The following is a 24,344-nucleotide window of genomic DNA, read 5'->3' as shown; positions in this document are numbered from 1 at the left end:
TTTGAGATGGGAGCCTCCCTTTGTCACCCAGGCAAGTGCAGAGACATGATCTTAGCTCACTGCAACCTCTGCCTCCTGGGTTCAAGTGATTCTTGTGCCTCAGCCTCCTGAGTAGCTGGGATTACAGGCCCTCACCACCACACCCAGCTATTTTTTGTATTTTTTTGTAGAGACGGGGTTTCGCCATGTTGGCCAGGCTAATCTCAAACTCCTGACCCCAGGTAATCCACCTGCTTCGGCCTCCAAAAGTGCTGGGATTACAGGCAGGAGCCACCGTACCCGGACTGCTTTGAGACTTTAAATCAGCCTGTAAATAGCTGTCTGACAGTCAGTGAGTGCCCTTTCTAAAATTTTATTGACTAATGTCATTTTTGCACTCTTTTTTCTGCTAAAATTTTCTAGCAGTAGACATATGTTTGACTGCCTAAAGCAAAAATAAAGACAGCTCTGTCACAAACCCAAAATTTCTCAATAATCAGAAAAAATAAAAAGGACGTAGGTGGAACAAATTTTCCTAAAGGCGTGTTCCTTCCCTGTAATTCTCATTGAGCCGTTACCAATTTTTTTTTAAGTACATACTATTTTATTATTTGCATATCAATTCTAAGCAGATTCATTTCATTAATATAAACACATGAAGTCAAAACTTCTTTCCCCATCTTTAATAATGTGCTTCAAAGAAGTAAAATTGTGAACTGGTGTGATTCAGATTCTGGCATGTTTTATTCAGAGGCTGACTTTCACTATTTGGCTTCTTTTGCTCTTCAAACCTTTATCCATTCCTTTCCTGCTATATTTTTTTTCCCACTCCTCTCCTCTCACAGTGTCTTTTTATTCCCTCAACATTGTCCTTCCAGCTGTGTCACTAAATAATGCTGTATATAATAATAATTAGAGCATTTGCATAAAATGGGGTGGAATAATAGCCAGTGTGTGAAGAGAGTTTATTAGCACTTAGCCATTCATTGGTCCTGATGGAGTTAAGTGAGACAGCTTACCTCATCTGTCAAGTGACACTCACTTCCCCACTCCTGATACCCTTTTTGAGGGGCTAGAATCCTTCCAAGTGTTTACAATCTATTCTCAAAACTTTAGTGTTCTCTGTGAATGCCAGGTTTATTTTAGGGTAAGATATCATAGGCTATGTTATTTAGCTACCATACCGAAATAGGTCACCCTGTAACATATTTTGGCGGGTTTTCAAATAGCAGTTTTTAAAAGTATTTGCTTCAATGGTTAATGTGTGATTCTCTTGTGCCTCTGGTATCAGTAATGTACATGATAAAAATCCAGAATATGAGAGATATTGGCACTCTGAGGATCATCTTCCGAATTCAGAAAGGATTTTTCAATATTGTTTTGGATTTTCACTCAACTCCTGTAAAGGAACAAGTACATTATTCAGGTCCTGAAACATGCATGTGTGTTCTCAAAATATTTATAATTTCTTAATATGTAAAATTTTCACTTTAGTAAATTCAGATGTCAAGACAAAGTTAGAAAAAAATGGCAAATTATATTCAGTCAGTCTCAGAGCATTTTTATATAACTTAATGAACTTCTTCAGTTGACAGCCACAGGTAATTTCTAGCCATTTATAAATTTCCCTAGTGTTTTCTGGGTAAGAATCAGTGTTCTTATCATTAATAGTTCCTGGAGGGTCTGCTTGAGCAAAGCAGCTTTGGCAGTCTTAGTTGAGGCATGTATTGGATTTTTAAAATAGCACTTTTAAAAGTCATTACTGCTAGGTTTTTAATGCTTTAACAATTTTGAGAATATAAAAACAAGAATATCCTTTTATCTTCCTTTTTAAATATTATTACCTTTATATAGTTACTCTGAATCTTATCTTCCAATGACTTCCTTTTTCCAGGCCCCAAATTCTCACCAGTCCGTCTCCTTCAAAATCCATTCCAATTCCACAGCCCTTCCGACCAGCAGATGAAGATCATCGAAATCAATTTGGGCAACGAGACCGGTCCTCATCAGCTCCCAATGTGCATATAAACACAATAGAACCTGTCAATATTGATGTAAGTATCCAGCATTGTAGAACTAAAAATCAAGTACATATGTTTATTTTTCTGCTATAATTATGACTGAGATCAAAAATTAGTGCCATTTTTCGTTTATCACATTTATTTTAAGTGATAAGCTTCTTGTGAATCACAAATCAGAAAAGCCTTCTGTTATCTCTGATGGCATTAAATACTTTACTGGCACCAAGTTATAGAATTACTCTGATTTTTTTTGCCTTATGATATCATCTCTGGAAAAGTCATCTTCAAATGAAAATGGTTTAAATATCAAAGGACTGATAGAAGCCCTTGGTGGAATTGATAAAGTCCTTTAAAACTTTTATAAAAATGATTATGATTGTGCTATAAGAGATGAATATGAAATTCAGAATTTCAGGCCAGGCATGGTGGCTCATTCCTGTAATCCCAACACTTTGGGAGGCCAAGATGAGAGGAATGCTTGACCCAGAAGTTAAGAGACCAGCCTAGGCAACATAGTGAGGCCCCATGTCTACCCAAAAAAAAGAAAATTAGCCATTCATGATGAGGCATGCCTGTAGTCCCAGCTACTCAGGAGGCTGAGGTGGGAGGATTTCTTGAGCCCAGGAGGTCAAGGTTGCAGTGAGCTGTGAGTGTACCATTGCACTCCAGCCTGAGCAACAGAGTGAGACCTGTCTCAAAAAAAAAAGAATTTCAATCTGTGCTATAAGCTTGGCATTATGACCAACAAAAACTTGATTTTTTCTGTGTTTATTTTTAAATTAGCATATAGTTGGAACTATAAATTTTATTAAATATTAATATAAAAGAAAAACTATTATAAAATTTTTGTTATGTAAGATATATTTGCAAATCAGACTTTCTTCTCACTTTTTAGTAAGAAACTTTTCTCTATTTTTATTGGGTTCATTTTAAGTAATTTTTCCAGTACTAGTTTAACTCAACTAGTAAGGTTTACCTCTAGCAAGACCTAAAAACAAAGGAAGAAAGGAGTAGAAGAGGAAAATACATGGGGAAAAGGAGAGTGTGAAATAAGAAATCAAACCATATGTCCGGGTTAGGGCTTTTCTCAGTCTGTCCAAAATGCAACCTTCATTTTTACTTTGAAAACTATCATCCTTTTAGACTATTCCCTTTTTCTCTGATTGTTACCACTGTTCCCTGCTCTGTTGGGCTTCATTTGGAGTGTCATCTTTATATCTTGCCTTTTCATCCTCTCCCATAACCAATCATAAGATACCACCTTTTTATGTGCATCTGAAACTGGCTTTTACTTATTACTGCCACCATTTGGAACCATATTTTTTCACTTGAATTATATACTACATTAATCTCCTAAATGGATTTTCTGCTGTTGATTTCTCTCTATCCATTTCCAATCTTTCTGCAACTGTCAGAATAATTTTTTTTACACCTCTAGCATCATTTGTTCTCTTGTTCCAAAACTTTCAGTGACTTACCATTGATTACAAGATAAGAGTTGAAACTGTAGCATTTTCATTCATGCTCAGTCACTTATTATTCCATTAAAAAGATTTACTAATAACTCTGGGCTATGCATTGTGTTAGGCAATTGGGAATTATTTATGAATTAGCACACAGCCTTTGCCCTCAAGGGAGTCACAATCTAATAGTTGAATCAAACATTTAAATAGATAATTACAAAACATTTAAAGTCAGTTTAGAGAAGGGTATAAGAAACTCTTATCTGGTTGGACCTAGAAATATGGAGCAGAGAAGGAACAACATTTAAGCCAGATTATGATGAATAAGTAAGAGTACAGTAGATAGGGGAGTTAGGAAAGTCATTTGTTAAGGAAATAGTATGTGCAAAGGCATTGAAGTACCTTTACATGGAATGTAATTAATCGTTGATACTAAAGTGTTAGGTTCGGGTGAAGGCTTGGGGAATGGTGGAAGGTGAAACAAGGTAGGTAAAATCTACAGTGAAAGGCTTCGTGTGTTACTCTAAAATCTCTAAAGTAGTGCTAGGGAATCTGAAAAATTTTGTGTGAGAGAAAGTAATCAGCTCTATATTCTAGAAAAATCTTTGATGGTAGTATGGAGGATAGATAAAACGGAAAACATAGAGGCAGAACTGTCAATAATGTGGCTTTTGCAGTATTTCAGACAAGAAAAGATAATGGTTTAAACTCAAGTAATGGCATTGGGTGCTGAGAGAGAATGTTGGGGGAAGGGAGACTATGAATTAATGAATTAGTGGTAAGAGTCTTAGGAATCATGTTGAAGATGGCTACAGTTGATGAGTACTTATTATATGTCAGGTACTATGCTAAGTGCTTTACATAGACTTTCTTATTCCATCCTCATAAAAACTCATAGGTTATGTACTATTATCTTTATTTTACTGTTAAGAAAATTAGATTTACAGAGGTTAAGAAATACGCCCAAGATTACACTGCTGATAAATTATTGAAGTGGGTTTCAAACCTGGCCTTTCTTTCGTAACTACTATACTGTTCTGTAGTAGAGGAGAGGAGTGAAAAACACGAGAAGTAGAGGATAATACCAGGTTTCTGGCTTATAGATACTTAACTTATAGACCAGGTTTCTGGTAAATAGCACCATTTGTTAAGAAAGAAAATGCTACAGGAAAACAAGGTTTGCAGAAGCAAAAATTTTAGCTTTTTGAGGGGATATGTTGACTTTAAGATGCCTGTGGGACTTTCAGGTTTAGAAATCTAATAGCAGTTGGATAAAGAATTTTGAGTAGAGACACAGATTTAGGAGTAATTAGCATGTTTATGTCCGTTAAAGCCTTGGATGTAAATTTCTCAAAGAGCATACGTAAATTGAAAAGGGGAGAAAATGCAACCCTGATGAACATTAACATTGGAGGTGCAGGCAGAGACTCTCTGTCTCCTTTATGGCCTGGCTCTTCCTAAATCGACAGCTCCAGGTAACTAAGAAAAAGTTTTGCAGAAGCCAAAGGGAGAAAAGGGATTTCAAGAATACTGAAGTAGTTGGTAACAGTCACCATTAAGATTCAAATGAGTCAAGAGATGGAGACCATCCTGGCCAACATGGTAAAACCCCGTCTCTACTGAAAATACAAAAATTAGCCGGGTGTGGTGGCCTGTGCCTGTAGTCTCAGCTACTCAGGAAGCTGAGGCAGGAGAATCGCTTGAACCCGGGAGGCAGAGATTGCAGTGAGCCGAGATAGTGTCATGGCACTGTAGCCTGACACAGAGCCAGACTCCGTCTCAAAAAAATAAAAAAAGAAAAGATTCAAATGAAATAAAGACTAAAATCACTATTAAGTTTGGCAATTGAAGTGTCATCTTTACTTCACTGAGAGCTGTTTTAGAGGACCAGTAAGAGGAGAAAGCAGCAAGTGAGGAAGTAGGATTAAGTGTTAATTTTGAGAAGCTTGGCTGTAAAGGAGTGACAGAAGAGGATAACTTGATGCAGGGTTGAGGTACAATTTTTTTTTTTTGCTGTTTTTTGGTTTTGTTTTTTGTTTGTCTGTTTGTTTGTTGTTTGAGACAGAGTCTCGCTCTGTCACTCAGGCTGAAATGCAGTGATACAGTCTCTGCTCACTGCAACCTCCACCTCCCAGGTTCAAGCAGTTCTCCTGCCTCAACCTCCGAGTAGCTGGGATGACAGGCTCCTGCCATTACGCCTAGCTAATTTTTTTTTTTTTTTTAATGGAGTTTTGCTTTTGTTGCAATGACACGATCTCGGCTTACTGCAATCTCCACCACCCTGGTTCAAGCAATTCTCCTGCCTCAGCCTCCCCAGTAGCTGGGATTACAAGCATACACCACCACACCCAGCTGATTTTGCATTTTTGGTAGAGACGGGGTTTCTCCATGTTGGTCAGGCTGGTCTTAAACTCCTGACCTCAGGTGATCCACCCGCCTCAGCCTCCCAAAGTGCTGGGATTGCTGACGTGAACCACCACACCCAGCCAATTTTTGTATTTTTAGTAGGGACGGAGTTTTGCCATGTTGGCCAGGCTGGTCCTGAACTCTTGACCTCAAGTGATTCACCAGCCTCAGCCTCCCAAAGTGTTGGGATTATAGGCGTGAGCCACTGCGCCCAGCCAAGGAATAGTTGTTTTTAATGTAACAGACATTAGTTTATATTGCAACTGGAGAGGAAAAAGCCAGTGAAGAGAAGTTGAAGATAACAAAAGAAAGAATAATTGATGTAATAAAATTCCTTGAACTTGGAAATTCTCTCAGAGACTGTGAAGAATTAAAGATGGACATAGCTTGCTCTGTAACTGTTTAAAGACTGTATGATGTTAGTCAAATTATTTAACACTGGGGCTAGTAGTATCTACCTTCTATACTGGTTTGAATTGCTTATGCCTGGTATATAATAAGAATTCAGAAATTATAACTAATATTAATATGTAAATATAGATGTTAGAGTAGGAAAGTTGTTTGATGGCTTCTGTTTTCTCTATTATGATGAAGGGAAGGGATATAAGTAAGAGAAGGAACTACAAAAGAGTGGAAAAAAAGTTTGAAATATCCAGTTTTCAAATGCTAAAAGAACTTTCGTAACCTAGAATGAGTAGAAAAGATTGTCAAGGGGCTTTAAGAACACATTCGAAATTGAAGAATCTTAAGTTTGTCTTGTTACCAGCGGTAACTTATGAGAGTGGAGAAAGCAAAATTTTTTTAATCCATACTTGTAGGGAATTTCAGAGCTGATACAACAACAAAGAAAGGGATATGGCCTTTCTCCTGTAATTCCTTCCATCTAAGACTGCTTTGCCTTTCTACATGCCTATCTGTCTCTCAAACCCCAAGTCAGAGTAATTCTTTGACTGCTTTACTAGTGACCAAGTCCTATAGTTATCATACATAGCCCTAAAAATCTTATCACCCATATCACTTAGTTGCTAATCAACTAAGCAACAAACTTTGGCATCTCTTTTATTGTATTCTTATGCAGTTATTCTTAAATTATTTGATTTTCACTTACTTCCATCTTCCATTGTGTGCATCTTACTTCCAATGAGATTGTAAGCTCTCAAGAATGGAAAATTTAATGACATCACTAGGATTTTTATTTGTTGGTAACCACATAACTCCTACCACCTTGTTTTCAGGTATGTATTTGATTATTCTGTAGAAAATGTTGAAGGCTTTATGTGATACATTGAGCATAATAGAAATAAGCCTTTAAGGAATTTGCTTTAGCCTCTAAACAAAAAGTTGTCTATTTGCAAAGACTACTTAGAGACATTTGGGGCCATTCAATCCCTCATATTTAAGTTAAACTAAATAAACAGGCTAATGCAAGTTCTACCTATCAAGGCCCAAATTGCATTACCAGTAGAGACTGCCCCTGCTACCAACATTGTTATAAAGAGATATATATATATTTTTAAAATATATATTATATAAATAATTATATATTAAATATATATTTATATACTATATATAAATATATATAGTATATATACACATATATATATATATAATTTTTTTTTCCCCCCGTGACAGAGTCTTGCTCTGTCACCCAGGCTGCAGTATAGTGGCACAATCTCGGCTCACTGCAACCTCTGTCTCCTGGGTTCAAGCAATTCTCCTGCCTTTGCCTCCTGAGTAGCTAGGATTACAGGCGTTTGCCACCATACCTAGCTGATTTTTGCATTTTTGGTAGAGATGGTTTTCACCATGTTGGCCAGGCTGGTCTCAAACTCCTGACCTCGTGATCTGCCTGCCTCCCATAGTGCTGGGATTACAGGCATGAGCCACCACGCCTGGCCCATAAAGAGCTATATTTTAATAATAAAGACAAATTTTAGTGACCAGACACAGTGGCCCATGCCTGTAATCCCAGGACTTTGGAAGGCCAAGGTAGATAGATCACCTGAGGTCAGGAGTTCGAGACCAGCCTGGCCAACATGGTGAAACCCCGTCTCTACAAAAAATACAAAAATTAGCCGGGCATGGTGGCATGTGCCTGTAGTTTGCAGGTACTCATGGCACTAAGGCAGGAGGATCACTTGAACTTAGGAGGCTGAGGTTGCAGCAAGCCAACATCATGTCACTGTACTTCAGCCTGGGCAATAGAGCCACTCAGTCAAAAAAAAAAGAACAAACTTAAGGACTCATGAAGCCAAAGTTCAGGGGTACATGTGCAGGATGTACAGGTTTGTTACATAGGTCAATGTGGGCCACGGCAGTTTGCTGCACAGATCATTCCATTACCTAGGTATGAAGCACAGCATCCATTAGCTATTCTTTCTGATGCTGTCGCTCCTTTCACCACCCACCTTCCGACAGGCCCCAGTGTGTGTTGTTCCCCTCCACATGTCCAAATGTTCTCATCATTCAGCTCCCACTTAAAGTGAGAAACGTGGTATTTGGTTTTCTGCTCCTGTGTTAGTTTGCTGAGGATAATGGAAGCCATTGGTTTTGAATGGCCTGAAATGGATTTCAAGATTTGATTAGGACTAATAATTCTTTCATTATAGATTTAAATTGGCAAGTGCTTCAAAATTTAGATTTTATGTTTACTAGGTAAGTCCAAATTGTTTTATGTACTAGTTATAAGACATGTTGTTGTAATTATTAAAATAATTCTGTTAATGTTAGTGGAAAATTCAGTGTTACCACTACTTTCTGACTATATGCTTTGAATAAATACACATTACTATTTATTTGTAGGACTTGATTAGAGACCAAGGATTTCGTGGTGATGGAGGTAAGTAGTAATTTCAGTTTTCTTTTAAAAGTCGGGGAAAAATGCAATTGCTTTTGTTGCTTATCTCCTTTATACTTGCCTCTTTCATGAAACACAGACACAGAGAAAAATGTGTAGAGAAACCCAAAATTTTTTTGTTTTTCTATAGTATTTGTCATTTATCTTTAATAAAATGTTAACTGATTTATAACATGAGTAGAGAAGATGGACATAAAAGGAAGTCTTAAGTGTACTATCTACATTTTAAAATATCTTCTGATCTCAGACAAGATTGGGTACCCTCAGGATGGTACGGCCATAGACTACAGTTTTAAAATATCTTACCAAGGAGAGATCCTTCTAACCATCTCCAAAGGTATTGTTGATAAATTTCCTTTGTGAGGCTCCACTGATACTTAAAGACTGAGCTTAGAATCAGATAAAACTTTACTTTGCTAAGTCATTCTGAAGAGGGGTTTGTGAGACATTATCAACCACTTCCTTTCAACTTTCTGGAAGTGTTTTAAATGTACATTTTATAGAACAGATCCATAATGGCAAAGCCCATTTGCCCTCTTATAAGAGGTGATAATTTGAGACTATCTTGAAGTTTTCTTAGGAGGTCCTTTATACTTACCTTATCTGCTGTCTTCTGTCTAGTAAGGAAGACATGTAATAACTGCTTATCATGCTTAGAGTTGATCTCTTAACTGTAACCTTCTTTATCTTCAAAATATCTAAGCCCAGACTCAACAATATTTTATATTGAGTAAACATTGTTATAAACCTTCTTTTGTTATGTTTCTGTATACCCGTGAAGCAACCAAAATAATAATAAGCCCTGCATTCTATGCTCTGGACTTGGTATTGATGATAGCACATAGTTACACAGCTTTTTTTTCCTGTTTGTTTTTTCATGAACCTGCCAATTAATGTTGCTGCCAGTTTGACTTTCATATGTCTTAATAGCTGTGGCTTTTGATAATTTTGCCTCCTAATACATCCAGCATTTAAATGTTGCCATCATGTTAGCATCACAAAATTAACTTAGTCCTAAAGACAGCCTGCTTAGTACCTAAAATCAAGTGGCATTTCTTGTCCTTTTCATGAGTCACTTTTAAAAAAAAAAATCATTGGGATTTTGTGAAAATGAGCAGATTTTTTTGGTCCAGAATTATTTTATGAAGCAGGCTTCGATTCATCTTGTTTATTCCCCATGACTTCTTTCATTTCTTCTGTGTGTCTGTCTTCCTGTGTTTGCCTGCCCCTCTCTTTCTCTTCTAACAGCCCCTTTGAACCAGCTGATGCGCTGTCTTCGGAAATACCAATCCCGGACTCCCAGTCCCCTCCTACATTCTGTCCCCAGTGAAATAGTGTTTGATTTTGAGCCTGGCCCAGTGTTCAGAGGTAGTTGGGCTCTTCTTTCTTGTTTTCACCCAAAGCAAACTAAATATAAAACTACAGATGCTTTTTATGCCTCACCCTCACAGCGTGTGTTTGTAAGTGTGAAAGTTTTCAGTACTAAATTTCTGCTTGGCCTGGCTGGAATGCTCTGAATGTGCTTCTCACACATACTCACTGCCACAAGCTTTCTGTATGCTGTCTGTCATAAATTTTTTAAAACAAGAAAATACTGACCTGAGATTTCCATCTTGTTTTTTGTTATTTTATTACTTCTTGGTCTTGATAATTTCTTAAACTTAGTGGGTGGGAATAAATAAGGTGGGTGGGGAAGATCTTACTGGATTCCTTTGATTTTAATGCATTTAAGTGATTATTCTTGATGACAATATTTGTTAATAATTTTTGTGATTTTTTAAAAAATTAAAATGTCAATGGAAACTTCTATTATGAGATTTTATTAGGCTTTTGGCCTTTTTTGAGATTCTGTAATACCAGCAGTGTTTTTTGGGTTTTTCTTTCCCCCAATATGGGATGTGTATATTTTTGTCAAAGCTGTTAAAAAAAAAAAAAAAGTTTATAACATATTTTAGATATTTTGGTATACTTCAGAAATTTGAGGATTTATCCTTTAATTATGTCCTAATAGAAGAAAGTTTACAGTATAATGTCATTCTCCCATTTCATCTTGCCATGTTTTATTTAGTGGTTAAACTGATTTATAAAAACTTAAGTCAGGCCGGGCGCAGTGACTCACACCCATAATCCTAGCACTTTGGGAGGCCGAGGTGGGCAGATCACCTGAGGTCAGGAGTTCAAGACCAGCCTGGCCCACGTGGTGAAACCCCATCTCTACAAAAATACAAAAAAAAAAAAAAATTAGCTGGGCATGGTGGTGGGTGCCTGTAATCCCAGCTCCTTGGGAGGCTGAGGCTGGAGAATTGCTTGAACCTGGGAGGCAGAGGTTGCAGTGAGCCAAGATTGCACCACTGCACTCCAGCCTGGTGACCTAGTGAGACTCTGTCTCAAAAAAAAAAAAAAAAAAAAAAAAAAAAAAAAAAAAAAATTAAAAAAAAAAAAAAAAAAAAAAAAAAAAAAAAACCTAAGTCAAAATTGGGACAAATGTCTTGCTATAAATATTTTTAAAGGTTTATAATTACTGACTCTTGCTAGCTAGTATCTGTTATTTATTCTGAATGTAGTAATGATGCCTTAGATTTTTGCTCTGTCAGCCGTGCTGTTTCTCAGAAAATCCATAGAATGGGATGGAGGTCATACAGTAGTGAGTAATACAATTAAATTAAGTAATACAATAAAACTACCTAGTAGATCATAACTGTGAAGCCTCATAAGGCTTTATAATGTTGAAAATTATCAATGGAAGGTAGAAAATGGGTTGTGTTCTACTTAATAGATATTCTGGGTACCATTCAGAAAATTGCATATGAGATCATGAAAATTCCACATGGTGATACAATATGATGTAATAATGGTAAAAAATTTTCTACAGATTTAACATTTAAATGTGGTTATTGGTACCCTTGTTAGCTGAAAAATAGAAGATAGTAGCCCTTTTTTTCCTTAAGAGTAGCAATTATTTTTTTAAAACATTTTCTTGAGGTCATTTTGTTGTTCTGTGTATAGAACGATTACCTGGACATCTCAGTCCTACTCAGCTGTACTCAGGCCTCAGTAAGAGTCACTGTCCTGAACCAGGTGCTACTACTGTATACCTTAACTAAGGATGTTTGCCATGAGAAAGGTATGCAACCTTGCCAACTGAGATCACTTCCAAAGAGTATACTCCTCAGGCTCACTCAACCTGTAGAATATTTGTATTTATAGTAACTTGGCTGAGAGGCTATTCCACTTACTTACAAAGCTCTCACTTACAAAGGCAGAGATTTTTCAGAAAGTCTTGAGAAATATGCTTGGCCTTATTTACGTTAACTTTGTTTTGTAGGTAACAAATAATCTTTGTTTAATAGTGTAAGCCTCCAGGAACCAATGATACTGACCAGTATCTCTTAAACAGTAGAGCACGTAGTTTAGGATTGTATTTGAATTTAGTGGTTCATGAATAAGCCAGATATTTTCAACATTATGGCCATTATTAGAAAATGTTTTCATTTGGGTTTCGGTTTTTTTAGTATTGATTGGCTGTTGAGGTAATATTAAATAATTAATTAAAAGTTTACTTATATAGGTTTTTACATTGATTTTGCTTTTTTATTTTTTTAATCAAAGAAACTTGGGAGGTTTTTTTTGGTATTTTTCTCTTGTTTTAGAGAGACCGTTTTTCTTCTAGACTTTGTACCAGTAAACAAAGTATGTGTCTATCATCAGATATCTTAAAGGTCATTAAATTGGCCAGAAAACTAAAAGAAATTATAGTTCTAATCACCAGATGAGATCCCATTTTGGCCTATCCTTTCCAAAAGGTCTATATTTAAACATGCAGTAGAATTTAAAATTAAGTCTAAATATCCCCCACCTTCTGCCCCTTATAAATTAACATACTTGCTCCTCCTTAATGGATACATTTTTCTTTTCACTAATTTAGGATCAACCACAGGTTTGTCTGCCACACCTCCTGCCTCATTACCTGGCTCACTCACTAACGTGAAAGCCTTACAGAAATCTCCAGGACCTCAGCGAGAAAGGAAGTCATCTTCATCCTCAGAAGATAGGAATCGAATGGTGAGAGTATATGATATCTTTTTTTCTCTAGGTTCTTTCTTCTTAGAAGTCATAGCCAAATGTAATATTATCCTTTAGATATGTTATGTCCATATGTGACACAGAATTCCCATAATCAAATAAATTTAAAAGCTGATAGTTTTTTGCTTAAAGCATATTTCCACAGGACTGCTTTTTGCTCTCATCTGTAATATAATTTAGTAAAAGACAGTTTTGGAAGAGTAACAGTAGTGTTGTTAGAGAGAAAGCTAGTATTAGAAGGCATGAAAAAGCTACACCAGAATTCAGATATCTACTGAAAGACATTCTTCCCTTCTGCTGCAAAATGAATTCACCATGGCACATGTACACCTGTGTAACAGACCTGCATGTTCTGCACATGTATCCCAGAATTTAAAGTAAAATAAAAAATTAAATTAAAAAATGAATAGTTTTTAGCCACAGTATTGCTACTAATTGTTGAATAAGTGGATCTTTTAGCCTACCAAAGTAATTTTATAGGTTGATTTTTTTTTTATAAAGACTGAATTAAATAAGACACATGAAGACGTTTAGCACGGATTGAAAAAGAGTACTTAGATAAATTGTGAATAGTTACCATAGGTTAACTTAAATTTTTTGTGATTTGGAGTCAAAATTATTTACAAATGTAGCAGCACTTAACTTGCTCCTTAAAGTCTTCCAGATGATAAAAACATTTTACTTATTTCAGTAATATACATTCCTGTTCATACCCCATAAATAATTTCTATTTTTTAATAAATTGTTTCCAAACTAGTACTGACTTCAATCTTAAATTTAAGTTTTCTATTTTAAGAGTCAGACTTTTAACTATTGTTCCTCCAGAATGTTGTTTTTTTTAAGGGTATCTCTTCCTATATTCCTATCAGGCATAAGGTAGTGTACTTAGGGTGAAACAAGTTTTTCTTTTTTGTTTGGTTTGACTTGATTTTTGTACTATTTTTATCAAGAAAACACTTGGTAGACGGGACTCGAGTGATGATTGGGAGATTCCTGATGGGCAGATTACAGTGGGACAAAGAATTGGATCTGGATCATTTGGAACAGTCTACAAGGGAAAGTGGCATGGTATGTATGTAATATGGTGACATTGTGACAAATCATAATAGGATGTGTTAAACAACTTTTGTAAAAAAAAAAAAAAAAAGCAAAGGAAATATTCACTGTTTGCATCAATAAGCTATGTTGATTAGATTCAGGAATCCTCCCAATGTTTCTAACAAAAATGGGAAATAAAAACTTCACAGCAATCAGGACTCCTATTTTTATATTACAGTAATAATTTTTAAAAAGGAAATCCTTCCGGTTAGCTAGTCCTCAAAAAGATTTTTTTTTTCTTTTAGAAGTCTTTCAGCTGATTATTTGTATTATCACAAGTAAACATATTAAAAGTGTACCTCCTGGCCAGGCACAGTGACTCACACCTGTAATCCCAGCACTTTGGGAGGCTGAGGTGGGCAGATCACCTGAGGTCAGGAGTTCGAGACCGGCCTGGGCAACATGGTGAAGCCCCATCTCTAATAAAAATACAAAAATTAGCTGGTCATGGTATCAAGCATCTATAGTCCCAGCTACTTGGGAGGCTGAGGCAGGAGAATCACTTGAACCTGGGAAGCACAGGTTGCAGTGAGCCAAGATCGCACCACTGCACTCCAGCCTGGCAGCAGAGTGAGATTCTGTCTCAACAACAACAACAAATGTACTTACTAAAGGAAGAAATATAAGTGGCCAGTAAACATATATAAAATGTTCAGCCTCACTAGTTAACAAAGAATTGCAAATTCAAAAAATAGAAATCATTATTTGCTTCTCAGTTGGACACAAAAGCTTTTTAAATTGGATTATATTTAGAGTAATTAACATATTTTCATCAAAGATTTAATATTAGTGAAAAATAAAAATGAACATGCTTCCAACTAATAGAGAATTGGATAAATTGATACCTTTATATATGATTATGTAGGAGTTAAAATGGCATTAGGGCTATTTATTGATATAGAAAGGTATCTTTGGTATATGAAATTATACAAAGCAGTATGTATATGCTATATTATGGAGCTCATGGAAATATATAACATAATTTTTTATATGACAGTATTTTAGTATGTGTCTTCTTAAGCTGTCTTTTTACAGATACTCATAAATATTCACACTGCATTCAGGTAAAAGCCTAATAAGGTATACATTAGTATAATGTCACTTTTAAGGGAATTTTTTTATACCTTCAAAATGTTTTTAAACATTTTAGTGCTGTGCAGTATTTTAGTATACAAACAATAGAATAAGCACTGTATTACTCAGAAAAATCAGTGTTGATTTAACTTATTAAAATTTAATATATATACAGGTTAAGTTTCTTTCCTTCCCTCCCTCTCTTCCCCTCTCTCTTTCTCTCTGTCTCTCTCTCTCTCTTTTTCTTTCTTCCATTCACTCTATCACCCAGGCTGGAGTGCAGTAGCATGATCTCAGTGCACTGCAACCCCTGCCTCCCAGGTTCAAGTAGTTCTCCTACCTCAGCTTCCCAAGTAGCTGGGATTACAGGCACGCACAATCATGCCTGGCTAATTTTTGCATTTTTAGAAGAGATGAGGTTTTGCCATATTGGCCAGGCTGCTCTCAAACTCTTGACCTCAGGTGATCCACCTACCTCGACCTTCCAAAGTACTGGGATTACAGGCATGAGCCACCACGCCTGGCCAGGCTGAGTGTCTTTAATCCAAAATCCAAAACCCAAAATGCTCCAAAATCCTTAAAGGAAATGCTCAAAGGAAATGCTTCTGGAGGATTTCAGATATGAATTAAGGATGCTAAACTGGTAAGTATAAGCAAAAGATTCCAAAATCAGAAAAAATTTGAAATTTGAGACACTTCTGGTCCCAAGCATTTCAGATAAGGGATACTCAGCCTGTGCATAAAAGTGCACATAAACTAGCCAGGCACGGCGGCACATGCCTGTAGTCCCAGCTACTGAAGAGGCTGGGGTGGGAGAATCACTTGAGCCCGTGACTGCAGTGAGCCATGATCACACTATTGTACTCCGTCCAGCCTGGGTGACAGAGCAAGACTCTATCTCTAAAAAAATAAAATAGGCAGAACATTACTAGCACTCTAGAAACATCCCCCATGTCCTCTTCCAGCCAATCACTCCTCTACCAAGGGTAACCACCATTGTGATTGCAACAGGAATCGAATAGTTGTGTACTCTCTGCGTTGGTCCCTTTCACTCAACAGTGTTTATAAGATTCACCTATATTGTGTGTAATTGGAGGTCATTCATTCTCTTTATAGTATTTCATTGTGTGACTATAACATGATTTCTTATTTCATCTATTGCAATTGGATCCTTTCCAGTTTGGGGCTTTTCTGGATGCTGGTGCTGTAAACATTTTTAGTATATATCTTTTGGTAAACATGTGTCCATTGCTGGGTATGTACCTAGAAGAGAATTGTGAGACCACAGGATATTCATATGTCCACTTTTAGTAATGCTGCCAACAGTGTTACAAAGTAGTTGTACCAATTTAAACACCTACTGACAATGTTGAGAGTTACAGCTGTTTCACATAAAGTTTTTTTTAATTTCAGTGACAATTTTAGTCATTTTCCTAATCCAAAGCATCCTAAGTAATCCATAAATTTGAAAAAAATTTAACTACTCTGATAAAAAAGTTTCATATGAGTTTTCTACTTTTAAGCAAAGCTCCATAGGGCCTGTTACTTGTAGTTTCAACATTAGTTTCAGTTAATAAAGAAGCATTAAGCCTAGTAAATATAATTTAATATTATCAAATGATTTGGAAAATACCATGGGTATTTAATCTATTTCACTGAATTTCCTTGGAACAAACAAGGTTAGCTATTTTTTGGATTCACATTTTGGAATACTCTAGTACAGGAATATCATTGTTAGTTGAGTTTTTAGCCTTAGAAAATTAATAGAGTTTAGATCGTTAAAGTATAAGTTATTTATGATTTAATAATGGTATGGAGTTAGGACTATGATAATTAGTGAAAATATCCAAGAACGTTTTATACTTTTGCATTTTAAAAATTGAAATGACACTTGGAATAACAATTGTCTTTTAGGTGACGTGGCAGTGAAAATGTTGAATGTGACAGCACCTACACCTCAGCAGTTACAAGCCTTCAAAAATGAAGTAGGAGTACTCAGGTGAGCTTGTGTGAATTACTGTTTTCCAGAGAAAGAAGTTATTTTTATTAGCTCCTGGTTCCCAGTGGTAGCCCCTATTAGCTTTACAGTTTACTCAAAATGAAATAAATTTGTAGAAACAGAGTATGTCTGAGTATATTTTCGTCTGTAACCACATTCTTTTAAGTAGTATGCAATGTTATATGGTACAGATGATAGAATACTTAATCCTAGACTGAATTAATGGAAGTATAATATACTTATAATGTAAAGTAAAAGTTCTACTTATGAAAAGAATACTCTCCAGTTTTTAAGCTTATCAGAGTCCATTTAGAGATTGTATTTAGTCCTGGGCTCGGGAACTTTGGAAACATTAACAAACTAGAGTATGTCCAGCGAGGACCACCTAAATAGGGAAGATTCTGTAGGTGTTACGGGGAAAAATAATCAACAGAGCTGAGGATATTTAGTTCAGAGAAGTCTGTTTTGTTCAAGAGAGTGCAAAGTTATTCCAGAGTGCAGGAAAAAAGTTATTCCAGAGAGCAGACCCAGGAAGCAAGCCAGAGGTGGAAGTTGTAGGAGAATGATTTTGTCTCAACATTTGGAAACTTTCTAATACCAGAACTTACATAAAGATATGGGAGTCAGCTGCATACTCAGTGATGAACTTCCCATCATTAAAGGTATTTAAGCAACCTCTAGTTGCCTATCAGACATATGTAAAAAGATATTTCTGCATAAGGTAGGAGGTTAGACTTGGCAATTCCTAGTCTCTTCTAAATTTATCCTTTTGTTGCTTTAAAAAAAAAAAATACTGGCCAGGTGCAGTGGCTCACGCCTGTAATCTCAGCACTTTGGGAGGTCAAGGCGGCAGATCACAAGGTCAGGAGATCAAGACCATCCTGGCTAACATGGTGAAACCCCGTCTCTACCAAAAATACAAAAAGTAGCCAGGCGTGGTGGCAGGCACCTGTAATCCCAGCAACTCAGGAGGCTGAGGCAGGAGAATCACTTGAACCCAGGAGGCAGAGGTTGCAGTGAGCTGAGATGGCGCCACTGCACTCCAGCTTGGCGACAGCGGGACGCCATCTAAGAGAGAGAAAAAAAAATCTTTTTGTGACAACATTTTACCAATAGGTAGACTACTTTGGTTCTCTTTATAAGAATTGCTAAAATTTGTCGACATTCAACATTTACTGTCACATTTCTTTGTACAGGAAAACACGACACGTGAATATCCTACTCTTCATGGGCTATTCCACAAAGCCACAACTGGCTATTGTTACCCAGTGGTGTGAGGGCTCCAGCTTGTATCACCATCTCCATATCATTGAGACCAAATTTGAGATGATCAAACTTATAGATATTGCACGACAGACTGCACAGGGCATGGAGTAAGTTCCATTCTGTTAAATGTCTTGTAAATTATTTTTGAAAACCATTGAGGATGTTTTAAAGGTTTTGGCTGCTATTCTTTTGAATTGCATTTTAAATTACTGTCAAGGAGTAAGGATGCTAACTAATGGCTAGTAAATAATATGATACTAAAAAATAAATATCTCTGTCTAGTGCAGCCTTCAGAACATGTATCAAGTATTTGATGATAAATACATGACTGCAAATTTAGTTCAGCACTCAGTGATTTAGCGAAGCAATAAAGGTTCAGAAGACAGAAATGGCAAAAACCTGCTAAAAAGTTGTTAATGGTTGTTGAAGTAAACAAAACAGTTAATTAGTCAACCATTAATTAGTTACTTTTTAAAATCATTTTCTCTGAATGCCCATATTTTTTGTTGCAAAATGGTCAGTTAATAAAGTGAAAAATCTACATTCTGATGCTTTTTAAGGATTTCAAAGTGAGTTCATATCTGTTGAATTTTGCTATGCAATTTATAGAGTTATTTTATAAAGTTTATCATAAGCTAATATGGGGAACTGACTTTGAAGGAAAAATTTTAAATTTTGCATGGAACTCGAATGTAAATGAATCGGTAAATTAAAAAGTAAAATTAAATAAATTTGAAAGCACTTAGATGAAATTATAAACTCAGCAAAATATAAATTTGAAAGCTCTGTGAGAAGTTTAAAAATAGGCATGATCTTAATTATTTTGTTTTTGCAAATGGCTTTCACTTGCATAGACTATTATATCATTTAATCTTTATAATGTTATGAAGTAGATCCTTTTATTTTCTTTTTACAAATAAGGAAATTGAGGCTTTTAAGTGCCTTGCCTAAGGGCACACATTTAATAAGTGACAGCAAAGGTGTTTAACTCAAGATTTCTGGCTCCCAAAGTATTCTTTTCCCCATAACCACTGTGCTACTTTTACATTATAAAATTAGAATGAAAGAGTAAAAGGGTATATATGCCCTAACACCTACAACTCTGACTCAGTATTACTTCTAGCAAGTGTGTAGAGCCAAGACTCAAAACCAGATCTGAGTCTTAAATCTTCAAACTATACCACCTTCTCTTCCTCGAAACTAGGTAATATATGTGTAATTTAGATTGTTTATAAGCCTATATTCAGCCAAAATACTTATTACAGCAAATTATTACCTTATTCCGCAACACTCCCACTTACCCCTAGACTTGGAACAATCTCAGCCTTTCTGATAAGTTAGAATCTCTTAATCTGTTCAAATCTAAAGGCTTTTAAAGAATTTAAATCTTGCGAAGAGTAAACCATGGCAAAAATTGTAAACATTTGGTAAGAAACAAAGCTTACTCTCTTCCCACACCACTGGTCTCTCTGCACTTTTCTTCAGCAGGCCAAGCATGTTCCTTCTTTAGGACCTTTATGTTTGTTATATTCTCTTTAGGATACACATGCCACAAATATCCTTATGTCTCTGTTCATATGTCCCCTTTTAATAGAAACCTCTGCTCACCTTATATAACTAACACGTCCCCACATCACTCTGTTACTCTATATACCCATAGGCTTGATTTTCTTTATAATGCACAGCTCCATCTTTATTGTTTATTATCTTTCATCCCCACTAGAATGCAGGCTGTGTGAGAGCCGGGGCTTGTTTTTTTTTCCTTTCTTTATTCCTAATGCCTAGAATGGGACCTGCCATACTCAATACATAACTGTTAAATGAAAGAATGATTACATACAACTGCATATTATTGATAGATTTACCTTTTAGAAGAGAGAAAAGCCAAATCCTTCTCATATCACAACTGAGAAATGTGGCCGGGCATGTTGGCTCACACCTGTAATCCCAGCATTTTAGAAGGCCAAGGTGGGAGGATTGCTTGAGCCTAAGAGTTCAAGTCCAGCCAGGGCAACATAGGGAGACCCTTGTCTCTATAAAAAATAAAAAATTTAGCTAGTTATGGTGGCATTTGCCTGTAGTCCTAGCTACTCATTAGACTGAGGTGGGAGGATCACTTGAGCCCAGGAGTATGAGGCCACATTTGTCATGATCGTACCACTGCACTCCAGCCTGGGCAACTGAGCGAGACCCTGTCTTAAAACAAACAGGCTGTGTGTAGTGGCTCACGCCTAAAAACCCAGCACTTTGGGAGGCCAAGGTGGATCGCTTGAAGTCAGGAGTTCAAGACCAGCCTGGCCAACATGGTGAAATCCTGTCTGTACTAAAAATATAAAAGTTAGCCAGGCATGGTGGCACGTGCCTGTAAGCCCAGCTACTCAGGAGGCTGAGGTAGAAGAATTGCTTGAACATGGAGGCAGAGTTTGCAGTGAGCCAAAACTGCGCCACTACACTCCAGCCTGGGTGACAGAGTGAGACTCCATCTCAAAAAAAAATTTTTTTAATTGTTTTTAATGCCTGTAATCCCAGCACTTTGGGAGGCCGCAGCAGGAGGATTGCCTGCACTCAGGATTTCAAGACTAGCTTGGTCAATATGGCAAAAACCCCATCTCTAGAAAAACAAACAAAAGAAAAAAAAGAAACAGTGATGGAGCAGAAGTGCCAGGATTAATTAAGACAAGCAGTGACAGTCAAGAAGAACATTATCAAATTGGAATAATGCTGCAGTCTGAAGAATAGTCAGTGAAGAGGTGATATTTTTTCAAAATGTCACTTTACAGTTTGGGATTATCAGTGTAAACTTTACAGTTACCTACTCTGAAACACTTTGCTTATTTTTAAATAGATCTCATCATTTAACATGATGCAATGAGTGTACGATGCTGTGAACATAGATCATTCCATTAAGTTTGTCCAAGATTTTAGTAGCTGAAAAAGTACTAATTCCAAGTTTTAAGCCCTCCAGCAGAGTGTACTTTTTATTACCGGTTTAAAATTAACCAAAGAAGATACAGTTTCTTTTTCCTTTTTGTTTCCTCTTGTAAGATGATAACATGCAACTGGTTAAATGTACCAATATATCTTCAGTTTCTGAAGGCTTTGTCAGGTTGAAACTCCTCTTATTAACAGTACTATGTGGGTTTCAGATTAAGGTGACAGATTTTTGATATCTCCTGGAAGTCTACTAAAACTATAATAAAGGAACTTTTTTTTTAAAGCATGGATACATAAGGGTGGGGACAATAGAGAGGAAGGAGACAATGTCAGCAACATTTTGAAAGCTGGAAAGCAGGTGGAGAAGTGACCATGAACTTAGTAGACCCAAAAAGGCTAAAGCATCAGTCAGCAGTAGGGAAATGAAAGCCAACCTGATTTATGTCATAGAATCCTCAATTCTCAGGAATTGGCAATATGAGCTGCCTCAGGGGATGAAGGGGTTTAAATAAAAAGGCCTGTTTGAAAAGCTGTTATTTCTCTAAATCTATTCTCTTACTCAGCGGGTAACTGCTCCATTCCTATCCTGGCAGTAGACTGTAAGTTTGTTATCTAGAGAGGGGAAAATAAATATTTCTGGACTGGGAAACCCTAATCTATGTCTAGGACATGGATATCTTTCCCAAAGCATGGGGATTGGATGACTATGTGCTTACTAAATGATGAAGGGAGATTTCGCCAGCCCTCTCTTCATTTGGTTCCCAGCATGCTAGCAGACATACCTTACTCTTCCTGCAGGAGATTGGAAGAGTCTTGAGTGAATTTTACCAGCTTACGAGGAAAGATCCAAAAAAAATGACGTCAGAGATTCCACCTAGATTACTGTATAATTCAAAAATAGCAAGCCCATCTGTATGCTCAAAGCCTCCAGGCAGCTTGTCCTTAGTCTGAGTAAGACTGAGTATCGCTGGATAACTAGAAATTGATGGGGAAGTCTCATGCAAATAAGAGACTATAAAACACGTAGAGAAAAATAGGCACTGGGAGAAACACATACAATGCAATTCTCAGAGGGAGAAAAGATAATTTTGAATCCATTAAACAGGAACAGAGGTTTTCTAAGGAACATTCATATAACAACAACAACAAATGCTAAAATGTTGGTATTTACAATACGCTGGAAGTTATATCCTTTGCAATTATTTAAAGGTAACTTTTAAATGTTGATTTAAAAGGAAGTACATAGTTTCTCAGAATTCTTTTAAGGGGTCTTCAGCAAAAAAAAATTTAAAACTATGTTAAACACTTACGGTTTAATATTAATTTCTGTATTACGCAACGTAATTCAGAAGTGATACTTAAAGTTTTTACAAACCAAGTTACATAAAATTTATATAATTAATTGGAACACATAACCAGATGCATCAGTAAGTCTTGAAGTGGATATTCTTGTTTTCTTCTCTAGTGTCAGTGACTAAAGCACACTATTTTCACTACTTTTTTGGTTTTTTTTTTTTTTTTTTTTTTTTGAGACAGGATCTCTCCTCTGTCACCCAGGCTAGAGCGCAGTGACACAATCTCAGCTCACTGCAGCCTCTGCCTCAAGCAGTCTTCCCACCTCAGTCTTCCTAGTAGCTGAAACTACAAGGGTGCACCATCACACCCGGCTAAAGTTTTTGTATTTTTTTTTAGAGACAGGGTTTTACCATGTTGCCCAGACTAGTCTCAAATTCCCAGGCTCAAGCAAGCCACTGCCTCTGCCTCCCACAGTGCTGGGACTACAGAGGTAAGCCAGCAGGCCCAGCCTATTTTCACTACATTTGACTGAAGTTTGTTATTGTTGTAAAACAGAATATGTTCCACGGTATCAGGCTGATAGATACTAGGACAAACAGGATGGTCCTAATGGTCGTCAACTGGTTCTTCAAATCCTAACTGTTGCTGCTGATTTTGTAACATATTTTAAAGTATATTTTGACTTCTAGTCAGCCATTTCAGCCTCATGTTTGGTTCTCTGTTTTAATTCCCCCCCCCCCCACCTCCGGTCTATTCCCATGGATCAAATGATACAGATAGAATTCCTTACATACCTAACCTTTCCTCCCTAATTGCAGTACTCGTTCATCTTGAATGCCAACCATAGTTTCATCCTGAGGGCTTTGTTTTGGAATTATCTCCAGAAGTTATTCCCAGTTAGAAGCCTGCTTGGATAATTAACAGCTTCTTAGCTCCCTCTACCTCTCTTTCTTTCAGTCCGCTGGCTCTACCCTGAGCACAGATGATACTTTTCTGTGGCCATCATAGCCACCATCTTACTGTACCTCCTTTCAACTCTTCATATCTATATCATCTTCCCTGACCAGCATCATCTCACAAAGGACTGACCAAGCCCTATATAGTCTATAGCTGGGCAATAAGGCTATAGGATATTTAAATAGCCTCTTAATAATGTACTTTTGCAAAGCCTTTATTTCAGAATAGCCTGCCCTATGTTGAAAATGATCTTTTCTGATTGCTCACCAAAATTCATTCTGAAGTCTCTGGATATAAGCAGAATAGGAACAAACTGATTGATTGCATAAAATGCCAGGGTTGCAGTTAACTCATAAGATAAAACATTTAATAATTAGAAAAGTTAGGCTGGTACGGTGGCTCACAGCTGTAATCCCAGCACTTTGTGAGGCCGAGGCAGGAGTATTGCCTGAGCCCAGGAGTTCAAGACCAGCCTGGAAAACACAGCAAAACCCCATCTCTACAAAAAAGACAAAAATTAGCTGGGTGTGGTGGTGTGTGCCTGTGTTCTCAGCTACTCGGGAGGCTGAGGTGGGAGGATCACTTGAGCCCAGGAAGTCAAGGTTGCAATGAGCCATGATTGTGCCAGTATACTCCAGCCTGGACAACAGAGCACGACTGTCTCAAAAATAAAGAAGAATAATTAGAAAAGTTGAATCATTAGGACTTTCAAGTGTGTCACCTTTATTGGATTACAGAATATAAGCAAAAAGTACATAGGTAACATTTTTCCTGTGTGGTTCTGTCTTTCATTTGTACCTCAGTGAAAAACTATTAATGATTCATAGATTGACCTGAAAAAAGGAGAGCTCTTCTAATGGTAAAATTATAAACTCACTGTGAGGAATCAGGGTTGGTAAAGTTTGTTTTGT

The 24,344-nt window shown here is 36.8% G+C and overlaps 1 protein-coding gene across 7 annotated transcripts in view; it reads left to right on the top strand.

The window, feature by feature from the left end:
- Positions 1 to 24,344, top strand: part of BRAF (B-Raf proto-oncogene, serine/threonine kinase) — a 203,603-nt gene that overhangs the window by 134,940 nt on the left and 44,319 nt on the right. For 6 of the 7 annotated variants that reach the window (XR_001816831.2, XM_017499757.2, XM_017499754.2 and 3 more), the window contains 6 exons: positions 1,874 to 2,033; positions 8,672 to 8,708; positions 12,652 to 12,788; positions 13,760 to 13,877; positions 16,896 to 16,980; positions 18,177 to 18,353. Coding sequence is in view for 6 of the 7 variants with exons in the window: in XM_017499757.2 (XP_017355246.1) it covers positions 1,874 to 2,033; positions 8,672 to 8,708; positions 12,652 to 12,788; positions 13,760 to 13,877; positions 16,896 to 16,980; positions 18,177 to 18,353 (714 nt within the window). In the remaining variant the exon portion in view is untranslated. Of the gene's footprint in view, positions 1 to 1,873; positions 2,034 to 8,671; positions 8,709 to 9,974; positions 10,095 to 12,651; positions 12,789 to 13,759; positions 13,878 to 16,895; positions 16,981 to 18,176; positions 18,354 to 24,344 lie in introns of all 7 variants that reach the window. The other variant, XM_037728266.1, reaches the window with a different exon arrangement.

The sequence above is a fragment of the Cebus imitator genome, unplaced genomic scaffold, assembly GCF_001604975.1.
Source record: "Cebus imitator isolate Cc_AM_T3 unplaced genomic scaffold, Cebus_imitator-1.0 Scaffold260, whole genome shotgun sequence".
NCBI classification, from domain to species: Eukaryota; Metazoa; Chordata; class Mammalia; order Primates; family Cebidae; genus Cebus; species Cebus imitator.
Note: the sequence above shows the minus strand (reverse complement) of the source record. Positions and strands in the feature narration are given on the sequence as shown.